The following is a 12,669-nucleotide window of genomic DNA, read 5'->3' as shown; positions in this document are numbered from 1 at the left end:
TTGCATTATTGGGATTTGGACTTCTTTAAGGCTTTTGGAGAGTGAAAAAGTTGGCTTAAAGCTCAACATTCAGAAAACGAAAATCATGGCATCTGGTCCCATCACTTCATGGGAAATAGATGGGGAAACAGTGGAAACAGTGGCTGACTTTATTTTTCTGGGCTCCAAAATCACTGCAGATGGTGACTGCAGCCATGAAATTAAAAGACACTTACTCCTTGGAAGGAAAGTTATGACCAACCTAGATAGCATATTCAAAAGCAGAGACATTACTTTGCCAGCAAAGGTTCATCTAGTCAAGGCTATGGTTTTTCCTGTGGTCATGTATGGATGTGAGAGTTGGACTGTGAAGAAGGCTGAGCGCCGAAGAATTGATGCTTTTGAACTGTGGTGTTGGAGAAGACTCTTGAGAGTCCCTTGGACTGCAAGGAGATCCAACCAGTCCATTCTGAAGGAGATCAGCCCTGGGATTTCTTTGGAAGGAATGATGCTAAAGCTGAAACTCCAGTACTTTGGCCACCTCATGCGAAGAGTTGACTCATTGGAAAAGACCCTGATGCTGGGAGGGATTGGGGGCAGGAGGAGAAGGGGATGACAGAGGATGAGATGGCTAGATGGCATCACTGACTCAATGGACGTGAGTCTGAGTGAACTCCAGGAGTTGGTGATGGACAGGGAGGCCTGGCGTGCTGCGATTCATGAGGTCGCAAAGAGTCAGACACGACTGAGCGACTGATCTGATCTGATCTTATAGTTTGATTTTTCAGTTTTTATACATTTAAGCTATATTCTTGCTGGCCAAAGCACAATCATGGAAGACCTCAGAATATTTTCATGCTGCTATTCCTAAAATGTGGATTTCCTTTACCTGTGTTCTGTTGCCACTTTACTGGATCAGTTTATGTTGTACAAGTCTCTGTTTATAGTTTTGCTTTTCGAAATGATTGCTCCTTTTCTATGAATTCTCAGTTCAGGTTCAGTCACTCAGTCGTGTCCGACTCTTTGCGACCCATGGACTGCAGCATGCTAGGTTTCCCTGTCCATCACCATCTCCTGAAGCCTACTCAAAATCATGTCCATCGAGTTGGTGAAGCCATCCAACCATCTCATCCTCTGTCATCCCCTTCTCCTCCCGCCTTCTGTCTTTCCAGCTTCAGGGTCTTTTCAAATGAGTCAGTTCATTGCATCAGGTGGCCAAAGTATTGGAGTTTCAGCTTCAACATCAGTCCTTCCAATGAATATTCAGGACTGATTTCCTTTAGGATAAACTGGTTGGATCTCCTTGCAGTCCAAGGGACTCTCAAGAGTCTTCTCCAACACCACAGTTCAAAAGCATCAGTTCTTCGGTGCTCAGCTTTCTTTATAGGCCAACTCTTACATCCATACATGACTACTGGAAAAACCATAGCTTTGACTAGACGGACCTTTGTTGGCAAAGTAATGTCTCTGCTTTTTAATATGCTGTCTTGATTGGTTCTCAAGAGTGAGAATTCTCAAGAGTTAATAATATGTGTTACAGTTATTTGTCCTTTACTAGAGTCTGGTGAACAAGTGAGAAACCACTGCTTCTATGATGATTACATATTTTTTAAGCCTTTTTCTCTATGATTAAATGATTTAGATTGTGGGTATTCTTCACATCATTGTTATTTATAAGTTATTTATTCCTAAATGTGTTGATAGCATGGTCATTGAAAGTAAGAAAAATTATTCTATGTAAGTTTTGTAGGGTACATATGTTACTTAAAATATTTAGTTCAGAAAATGTTTTCCTTTAAAAATAATGCTCAGTGTATAGAACATAAATCCTAAATTTGTTGGTTAATTTTGAAAAATAAATTTTACTTGATAAAATGTCAATGATGAAGGTAAGTCACCAGTCTTACAAACTTCTTTGAAAAACTGAACATTTGTTTTGACATATTTGCTTCAGTCTTTTTTATATGTATAAGAATTGAAAAAGTTTCACTGCCTTTGAACAGTTTGAAGTGAAGATTTCTTTTGTTTTCAAAGATGGACTCAAGCTTCACCTTTTTTGCACATCTTATACATTATTATGCAAATTAGGGTTTTGGTCATAACTATGCCAATTTTGATTCTCTAGTCAGAATTTTCTATTAATTAAATTTGTTTATTTGCAGGTATATTTGCTTACTTAAACTACCATGTTCCTCGCACAAGACGAGAAATTTTGGAGACGCTAATCAAAGGCCTTCAGCGACTGGAGTACAGAGGATACGATTCTGCTGGTATTTCCTTTAAAAAATATTACGGGTGTTGCATGATTCTTGACTCTCAATAAAAAGGGTTTTTTGTTTTCGGTTCCTAGACTTTTTATAATATCCATTTTGTTGTTTCTGGTAAATCTAAAATCTGAAGAATTTTTGTTTTTTATCATATTTAAGGGTTGTTCATTCAGTTTCAACAACATTACCATTTATGTAGAGAATTGCTTCTTATGGGTCTCTTCTTGTGCTAAGAATGTTACTGTAAAAACAAGTTACTGGGGCCATTTTCATTATAGAACAGAGTTTTTGAAGGCTTTACTCTCTAAAATTTTTTTTCTTTCCAATATCTTTTAATTTCTTTTTCTCCATGGATTCCATGCTTCTGGCGTGTGATCTTGCCCAAGATTCTGTCTTACATAAATGACAAAGCAAAGAAAAATAACTTTTTGTCAACTTTATGTTCTACTCCAACTCCTTCCCTTAATCATATTGGGGTTCCCAAGACCATCTCCAGTTTCACTGATTCCTTCAGAGCATTCAGCATATAATTGTACTCATGGCTATAGTTTATTATAGCAAAAGAATAAAAAGCAAAATTAACAAAGAGAGAAGGTGCGTGGGGCGAAGTCTGGAGGAAGCCAGGCATAGGCTTCAGAATTCTCTCCCTGTGGAGTCCCCACACGTGCTTGATTCCCCCAGCGAGTTGGACAACATGTGTAAAATGTGTACCAGGGAAGCTCATTACTAACTCTGTGCTCAAGATTGTCACTGTGGGCTGGTTATGTAGATACCTGGTGCCTAACATGTACCAACATTGCAGGCTCTTAGAAGGGAAGTGGATGTTCAGCATAAGCCACATTGTTTGCTCCAATGGTATAGGTGCAATAAGCCATTCTTAATCAGTTAACCTGGTGGGGGCCAGCTTTGCAAGCAAGCCTTTCTAAGATAGCGGTCTTGGGCCTACCATATTAACTCTTTACACTCAACATTGCCCTATGTAATGGGCGTTTATCTTCCTTGACTCTTCCTCAGCTAATGGAAAGTCAATTCCTCAACTCTTTGTTCTTCAAATTCTCTCTCTCCTTCACCTCTGACAACATATCTTCTCATTCTCTTCCTAACTTGCTGATTATTTCTTTTTTGTCTGCTTTGGAGGCTGCTTTTCTTTCACCTATTACTTATTTTAATGTTCCTCAAGATATTGGGTTGGCCAAAAAGTTCATTTGGATTTTTCCATAACATCCTGTGGAAAAACCCGAATGAACTTTTTGACTTACTCAGTGTTTTCCTGAGTCCTCTTTCCTTATTTTGTATCTTTGTGCGTGAGCTCTGACTTCATCAGCCTCCTGTATGTTGGTGACTTACAATCCATATGTATTTCCCATGTTGCACACCTGTTTTTCCGGCTACTTCTTAGAAATTTTTCCCTGGACAAACCACGATATTGTAAACCTTGCATGCTCAGAATTGAACTGAATACATTCCAGTTCTCATCCGTGTCTCACTCTATCCTTTCTCTCTTCCTTTTGCCAACAGCCAGTCATTCAGCAAGTCCTTTGAGCCTGGGAGTTGCTTTCTCTCGTTACCTTTAGTCAGTTCTGCTTTTCAGTACACCCATCACTTCATGACCATTGTGTAGCTCAGGCCTTCCTCATTTTTGCTTTGCTGTAACTGTAACTTCTGACAGCAGGTTTCTTCTTCCCTGTTTCTCTCCTCCAGCTTTTGCACTGTTTTCAAAGAGTTTTCTAAACTTCTTTGCCGTGTCATTTCTCTGCTTGAAACAACTCAGTGGTTTTCCAGTACCTCTAGAGTAACTTTTTCAAATTCTGTAGGAACTTTAGTAGAATCTTGAGAGCTGTGTGTCCTGGCATCCCTTCCTTACCCTGCTTCTGAGGTGGTGCCAGTCTTCTCTGTATCTCCATTGTGCTGCAGTCGCAACCTGTAGCACTTTTATTCTAGTCACATGACTTTTATTATATTAAAACCACACTGTATGGTAATTATTTTTTCCTTGTCTGTCTTCTCAATAGACTGTTGAGAAATTTGAGAACAGGAATTGAATTTTCTTCATTTTTATCTCTAGTGGCTATCATGGTTCTTGACATATAGTATGTTTTCAGTAAATTTTGAATTGATAAGTAAATGAATTAATTAGATGAAAAAAATTTATTTTTCACTTACAAGTTCTGCCTTTCAGTCATAGTTTCTAAGTAGTAGCCAATTTCTAAATCTTGCTTTTCTACCTCTGGATGATTCAGGTGTGGGAATTGACGGAGGCAATGATAAAGATTGGGAAGCCAATGCCTGCAAAATCCAGCTCATTAAGAAGAAAGGAAAAGTTAAGGCACTGGATGAAGAAGTTCACAGTAATGTACTTAGTTTGTTTTTTGTCCCCCCTCCTCTTTTCTTCCTTCTCCCTTCCTTACCAAATTATTTTTCCTCCCATATTTTGGGGCCCATTTTAAGAATGGTGATTCTTAAAGTTGAAGGGAGGGAAGAAAAGTAGTTTTGATACTGTTTGTACTGCTTTTAATGTACCTTTGTTGCAGAAATATTATTAACTGGGGAGGGAAATAGCCATCATTCCTGAGGAAGGGCCTTTCATAAGACAAAAGGTATTTTTAGTAGTGCCCTTACTCATGTGGCTTCACTTGGTGCTTGTCTTCACTTTGGACTAAAATGCTGAGTTTGGATATATCATCAGTCTGGATGTTGTACCTTTTAGTAGGTCTGATACAATCAGGTAACTATCATATTTTTACCTCGTGATTTTCTTACTCCCCGAGCATAAAGTAGTTGCCAGAGATACATATTCCATCATACAGAGTGTACTTTACAGTATTTATTCATTATTTTGTGTTTATACATTTTATTTTTTCACAGAAAACTTGAAAACAAAGCAAATACTTTGAAGTAAATTGATTGAAAAAACATATAAAAAAATCCTTCACAAAACCCAGGAAACAGTAGGTTGTTTATATACCTGCTGAAATGGATGCCATCGTTATCATTGTAAAGGGGTACAGGTGAAAGAGGAGAACAATGGATTTACTCATCTTTAATTTTTGCATAAGCCAGACATTCAGCTTCATGGTACAATTGATGCTTGAACAACATGGGTATGAACTGTGCAGGTTCATTTATATGGAGATTTTTTTTTTTCCCTGTAGTAAATACTACACTGCTACACCATCCATGGTTGGTTAAACCTGTGGATGTGGAACCTTGGATCCAGAAGCTGGCTATAAGTTACATGTAGGTTTTTGACTGCTCAGTGAGTCAGCACCCCTAACCCCCTGTGTTGTTCAAGGGTCAACTGTACTTGTTCAACAAATTATGACAGTATTTATTTTGAATCTGTTATGGATAAGATTAGCTTGGAATAAAGCAGACACCCAAACAGCTACACTTCAAAAACTTGATTATAAATATTTGGTCTACTGTGTGTACTGCATCCTGTTTACCAGGTTGAATATAGTAGGTTTTATAGGAGAGAACAAACGGATTGGTTTAAGATTCAGAGGAGAGCTAGTTCCCACAAGTTGGGGAGGCTAAGTATATGTAAGGATTGGCTGCTAATTATATTGGGGCAGTGAAGGTGAGAGGGAGGACCTTCTGAGTAGATTAGCTTGGGTCAAAGTAAGAATAGGGAAGGCAAGTTTGATGGAATGGTAGATAGCTTTCAAAGCTGCATTGTTGGTCAGTGAGTATGGCAGGCTGGAAAGGAAGATAGTGACCAGAATCACCATCTTTGAATGTCGTCATATTGAAACATGTTCCCTCCTGCAGGAAAGTGATCTCTTTTCTGGAATGGTCACTTGCAGACAGAGCTGGAGAATTTGTACCTGATGAGTCCCTTGGGAGAGCAGTCTGGCACTGTCTAAATGGGAGATGCTTATCCCTTATGGCCAGGCACTTCCATTCGTGGGCGTGTACTCGAAAGAAACACTATGACAAGGAGACATGACAATTAGATGGCATTGCAGCAAAGTTTAGAAGCAACTTCAGTGTCCACCAGCGAGGGAATGGGAGAATAAGCTGTATGTGACAGTGAATGACCATATTTAGCTTCTGGAAGGTATGTACCAGCTCTGGCTCTGCTTTCTGAGAACCTAATATTGGAGTGAAAAAAAAAACACAAAACCTGTGGAAAGGTATGTACAGTATTGTGCTATTAAAAAGAAGAACACTATAATTTATAGCTGTATTAGCACAATGGAAGTTTGAAGGCACAGGTGGGAAAGGTCTTGTGACTCCTTTGGGGAGGAAAGGAATGAAGTAGGGTATAAAGGAGGCACCAATTGCATTTTTTTTTTTTACATTTCAGGACTTAAATAGATCTAAAGCATAAATGGCTAGAAATTAACATTTGTTAATTTGGAGTGTGTTGTTTGGATATTTGTGGTGTTTATTTTGTTATTGCCAGTGTGTTAGTGTTTAACCTCTTAAGACAAAAGGGAAGGAAGACATCTCAAAGAAGGTCATTAGACTGGTTATTGGTAGCTTCTAACTTGGATAATACTTGCTGACATTTGTTGCTTTCTGTGTCCCAGACGCTTGACTGAATGCCTTCTGTGTAGTCCTCATTGTAACTGTGGAGTAGTTAAAATTATCTTCCTCATTTGCAGATGAGGAAATTGAAGCTCAGAGGAGCAGGTACTGACTTTAGATGGTGTCAACAGTAAAGCCAGTGAGGTTTGGGAGCAGAGGAAAGGCAGAAGAGGATTGCTATCCTAGATCGTGACAACTAAAGATTTTTTTAGTATTTTATATCTTAAAGCTGTAAAACACAAATGATTATATTAATATGTTAACATTTGTTCTCTGGGTGTAGGTATTTAGGTATTTTGTTATTACCAGCACATTAAATATGTTTGGACTATTAAGAAAGGTGACATCTGAGAAAAGGTACCCAGGGGACAAAGAGCCTTGGGAGTGAATGCAGGGGGAAGAGAGAAGATGCAAGAAAGGAAGTGATTGAGGCATTCCAGCTCAGAAAGGTGGGTTTGGGTAGGGAGTTAGCCTTCGTAGGGGTTAAGGGCAAAAGAAAAGCTGATTTAAACAGTTATGAGGTGAAAGAAAGCTGAGTAAGGTAGAGATTGAGGGACTACATAGAATTGAGTCTTAAGGAGAGTGTAAAAGATGTCATGAACTGTTGGGGAATTGAATGAGCTCTCAGTTTAATTAATAAGGAACATGGGTACATGGCTTTAGAGTGGAGTAACAGCGAATAGAAACAGTCAGGATTGGAGCCATGATTAATCTATAAAACCTGAAATACTACTTGTGGGGAATTTGTGTATTGTTGTAGCAATGATTTTTTTCTTATTAGACCTTAAATAAAGTTCCTTTGGCAACAGTGTACTGCTGCTGCTGCTAAGTCACTTCAGTCGTGTCCGACTCTGTGCGACCCCATAGATGGCAGCCCAGCAGGCTCCGCCGTCCCTGGGATTCTCCAGGCAAGAACACTGGAGTGGGTTGCCATTTTCTTCTCCAATGCATGAAAATGAAAAGTGAAAGTGAAGTCACTCAGTCGTGCCCAACTCTTAACGACCCCATGGATTGGAGCCTACCAGGCTCCTCCACCCATGGGATTTTCCAGGCAAGAGTACTGGAGTGGGGTGCCATTGCCTTCTCCAACAGTGTACTAGATATGGTAATTACCTTGAATTTGAAATGGGTTCATTTTATAGACTCCTGTTATTTTCTCTGATGTACTTTCTCTTGCCAGTATGTGACGGGACATACTGCTTTCAGTTACAGTTAACCTTAATCTAAAAAAGCTAATTACGTGTTTTCATTGCTTGTATTGGCCTGTTAAGTAGTAATAAACGGTGATCCTTACTTTTCTGGAGGTCATTTATCAGGTTGCCTTAATTATTTAGAACACTGTTAAATCAGAAAAGACACTGACGATTTTTCTCCGTTGATTGATTGAGCTAGCCAACAAAAATTCGAGTATCTGCTCTATATAGCTTAATACTTAGAATTCAAAGATAATAAGACAAGCTCCTCCTTTTTGTAGAACTTAAATTCTGGTAGAAGCCAGGTTGACAACATGTCAAATGTTGTAATAGTACAGAAGAGTGTACACTGTGGTTTTAATCTTAGGCTCTGGAAGCAGCCAGTCTTGGCTTCAAATTCTATCTCTGCTTCCTATAGCCATGACCTAGGGCAGGTTTTGTGACCTTGTGAGCCTGTTTCTTCATCTATAAAATGGGGACAGTTACACCTAATAGTATGTAATTGTATTGTGAGGATTCAGTAACAGAATGAATATCTATTGAGTACCTGTTGTATACCAGCCATTGTTCTAGGCCCTGAGGACAGAGAAGAAGATAAGCAAAGTCCCTGCCCAGATGGAGCTTACTGTCCAGTGAGAGAGCCAGACAACAAATAAATACATAATATCAGGTAGAGATCAGTGCTATAAAGGACAAGTATGGTAGAGGTGACATTTGAGCAGAGATCATGTGATTGTCTGTATGAGGGAATTCTAGGAGGAGGGAACACCAAGTGCATAGATTGTGTGTGGGCTTGGCCTGCTTGCAGCTGGAAGTCAGTGGGGCTAGAGCTCAGTAAGTGAGGAGTAGAGTGCAGGAGATGAGGCTAGAGAGGAGGCTGATGGCTAGGGCACAGAGGGTCTTCAGAACAATGGATTTTGCTGTTTGTTGGGAAGCCATTGGAACATTTTGCATAGGAAGTAACGTGATCTAACTTCTGCTTTGGGTGGATCACTTTGGCTAGATTGTACAGAAGGAAGAGTGGACACAGGGCCACCAATTAGGATTCTGTTTAGTAGTCCAGTGTAGAGATGATGGTCAGAGTGATAGGAATAGAGTGAGGAGGTATTTGTAGTACCTCACACAAGATAAGTTCTCCATAAATGTTAGCTGTTGTTATTTGTAACAGGTGCATTGAGAGCTTTGAGGAGTGACTGGAGAGGGTTGGGAGATGAGGATGGAAAGGGGATGGAAAGGTAGGTGGGGGCCAAATGGTGAAGGGCCTTGTATATTGTGAAAAGGTGTTGGGGCTTTATCTTGTGAGAAAATAGTTTTTGAGTTGTGTGTTAGAATTTGAGAATCTACGTATAAATCCCTGACCAGGTTTAGGATGGTTCATATGGGTAACTAGGGATGCAAACCACATTTTAAGTAATTGGAAGTCTATTCAAGGATTTTAAGCATTGTTTCTTGATCAGATTTGTATTTTAGAATGACCTTTGATTAGCCAGGATAAAACCCACAAAGACTGTATATTAAACTGCATGGACTTTCCTGTTCAGACTTCTCAGCAGTTTGCTCTTAATTTCGACCTAATTTGATAAGCTTTGTTATTTGCTTCCTTAGCCAAATGAATTTTGTATGTAGGCAATTAAAAGGGGACATTCTTAGTATATACTAGAACTCTTTTTTTTTTTTTTTCTTTCTTTCCCCTGGAAGAAGAAAAAAGAGTTCATAGGGAGAAGGAATTAGAGTACCTGCTTTTTAAAACAGAGGAGGAACACCAGCCTGTAACCTCATGCTTTCATAGTATTGCTTTGTTCTCAAGGACTGTTCTTTGATTTTGGAAACTTCATAATTGCAGTTTATGGTGTGAGATACAGGCCACTCACTGGGGACCAAAGACATTGTGGTCATAAGGTTGTGTGGCACTGAGAAAACGAATTTTTCTTAACATGATACTAATTAAAATGATACTAATTTTTTTTCAAAGAAAGGATTAAATAAGATTTTTAAAGATCACATTAACTCTTTTTGACCATAAGTTTGAAAATTTTCAAATTTGTAGAAAAATTGAAAGAATAGTACATTAATCATCCATATACTTCATCTATTTTTTCCAGTTGTCAACATTTTGTCATATTTGCTTTATCTCTTTGTACACACTTTTGGGGTTGTTATTGGAACCATTTACCCTAAATATTTCAGCTGCATTAACTCCTCTAAGTCTTTTAATTACTGTTTGAATAAGCCTGATCTTCAGTTTTAATAATTGTATATTCCAGGTGTAAGACTGTAATAATTTAAATACAGCTTATAGCATTATCCCTACAGTTTGATTTAATATTGGAATTTTTTATTTTATCTTCTTCAGAACAACAAGATATGGATTTGGATATAGAATTTGATGTACACCTTGGAATAGCTCATACCCGTTGGGCAACGCATGGTGAACCGAATCCTGTCAATAGCCACCCCCAGCGGTCTGATAAAAATAATGGTATGGACGGATTGTACACACTTTGGAATGTTTGTGTTTTGGAAGCCAGTAGGTAGCACATAGATACATATATCACAGATAACTGGATATCATAGCAATTAATCTGTAATTATGTAAGAGTGTGTTTCTAAAAAGTAAGGACCTAGCAGATTGATTTGTCTCCTAAGAGACTTCTCCTTTTCTCTCCTTTCTTCCTTGCAGTTTACTCTGTTATTTGTACTATTGAGTTTCCTACAGTCTAAATCTTGCTAATGGCATGCATCCTGTGGTGTTATTTCACATGATTCATGATTCTCTGTGTCTAAATACTTTGATAAAGAGAAGCTTCTCCATGTTAACAGTTTGATTGCCCAGATGTACAGATTGTCTAGGAAAGGCAAGATAAATGTTTAATTTTTCCCCCTTTATTTACCATTTTTCAAATGAAGTGGTTCTAATGGTCCAAGGTGAACAGATTTTTTCGTTGTTATTATAAATTCATGGATTTAAAATATTTTGTTTCAAAACACTGAAGTAGTTATCTATATTGATGCACAAAATTTTGCATCTTTAGTCACTGGGAGCTTCTTCAGGTTGACTCCTGAGTACTTTTGATGTGATCCAAGTAGGTCCAGTAGTCTTTGTTATTTTGGTAGTTGAAGATATGCAGGTTTTTCTAATCCTGCCCCAAACTTGAAATCAGCCAGTTCTCTAAAGAACCCTAGTTCCTTTCAGTGGAAACAATAAAGACTCTAAGCCTGGGTATCACAGTGGCTGTGGGGGTGGATGTGGAGCAGATGCTGGAAGTAAGGGTACCACTTACAGTGAGAGGGGTACTGCCATACAGTGAGAGCTGCGGCCTGAGGGAGTGGGCGTGGCAACCACAGAAACACAGCACTGTCTGTCCCCTCTTCTCCTGGGGCCTTGTTACTCCCCTCTGCCAGCTGCGGTGGGTGAGTACCTTTGCTGCAGGAAAAGGAGAAGGAAAGCATTGAAGAAGACCACCAAAGGAATAGTAGAAACCCTGTCTTTCATAACTCCTGGGACACATAGTCTTCTAGCAGTGTTAATGGTGGGAGCAGCAATAGCAACAGCATCAGTAACCTAGACAGGGCCAGTGGGCTTGAAAGCAGCTTAAACCACCTCGTCGCCAGTCCAGCCCACAGCATCCCCAGCCTGTGCCGAGCAGTCCATGCTGTGCCAAGGCCCTTACTTCCACATCAGCCAGACCCTGGAGGAGGCCCACTTTCATAGCCAACAGCACTGAGAATGGCTTCCCATGTGGTGTGCTGGCAGTTTCTTGCCTTCTGTGAAGGAACAGTTCTGTGCATGTTTGATATTTCAACTTATTGTGTTTTAAAAAGTTGCGCAAAAAAATGCTTGTTGGTTTTTCAATCAGTATTTGAAATAACAGGTTAATAGGGGTTGCTAAGAGTCGGACATGACTGAGCGACGTCACTTTCACTTTCACTTTTCAGAAGGAAATGGCAACCCACTCCAGTGTTCTTGCCTAGAGAATCCCAGGGACGGGGGAGCCTGATGGGCTTCCGTCTATGGGGTCGCACAGAGTCCAACACGACTGAAGCGACGTAGCAGCAGCAGCAGGCAGTTGTTTACTTGTGGTTTTGCTGCACTATTATGATTTCAGAAAGATTTTGAAGCAGTTTTTTATAGGATGCTTTTGAATGTGGGTATCAGGGTAACCATAGGAGGAAATCTCATCTGCATGTTGAATCCATAGTTTGTCCAGTTCAGATTGGTTTCTATATAGACCTGTAAGTTAGAAATTCTACTTTATGTAAAAAAGGACTTTAAAAAATGTGAGCGCTTTAATTTTTAAAGTTCAGTACACTAGAAAATGGGGTGCTTCCCAGGTAGTGCTAGTGGTAAAGAACTCACCTGCCAATGCAGATAGACGTAAGAGACATGGGTTCGATCCCTGGATGGGGAAGATCCCCTGGAGGAGGGCATGGCAACCCACTGTAGTATTCTTGCCTGGAGAATTCCATGGACAGAGGAGCCTGGTGGGCCACAGTCCTTGGGGTTGCAAAGAGTCAGACATGACTGAAGTGACTTAAGCACAGCACAGCAAACTAGATAGAAAAGAGTATCTAATTTCTAAAAAAAAAAAAATCTAAGTTTTTTCCCAGAAGATAGAAAGCTTGATTTAGTTTTGCACTGAGATTAATTGCTATACTACCTCTTAGTATGCAGATGTTATATTGAAAGTACTCTTTCC

The 12,669-nt window shown here is 39.4% G+C and overlaps 1 protein-coding gene across 2 annotated transcripts in view; it reads left to right on the top strand.

The window, feature by feature from the left end:
• Positions 1-12,669, top strand: part of GFPT1 (glutamine--fructose-6-phosphate transaminase 1) — a 64,577-nt gene that overhangs the window by 8,307 nt on the left and 43,601 nt on the right. For both annotated transcript variants that reach the window (XM_070798908.1, XM_070798907.1), the window contains exons 2-4: positions 2,142-2,249; positions 4,487-4,594; positions 10,326-10,451. In XM_070798908.1, the coding sequence (XP_070655009.1) occupies positions 2,142-2,249; positions 4,487-4,594; positions 10,326-10,451 (342 nt within the window). The remainder of the gene's footprint in view (positions 1-2,141; positions 2,250-4,486; positions 4,595-10,325; positions 10,452-12,669) is intronic.

Source organism: Bos indicus, chromosome 11, assembly GCF_029378745.1.
Source record: "Bos indicus isolate NIAB-ARS_2022 breed Sahiwal x Tharparkar chromosome 11, NIAB-ARS_B.indTharparkar_mat_pri_1.0, whole genome shotgun sequence".
Lineage (NCBI taxonomy): Eukaryota > Metazoa > Chordata > Mammalia > Artiodactyla > Bovidae > Bos > Bos indicus.
Note: the sequence above shows the minus strand (reverse complement) of the source record. Positions and strands in the feature narration are given on the sequence as shown.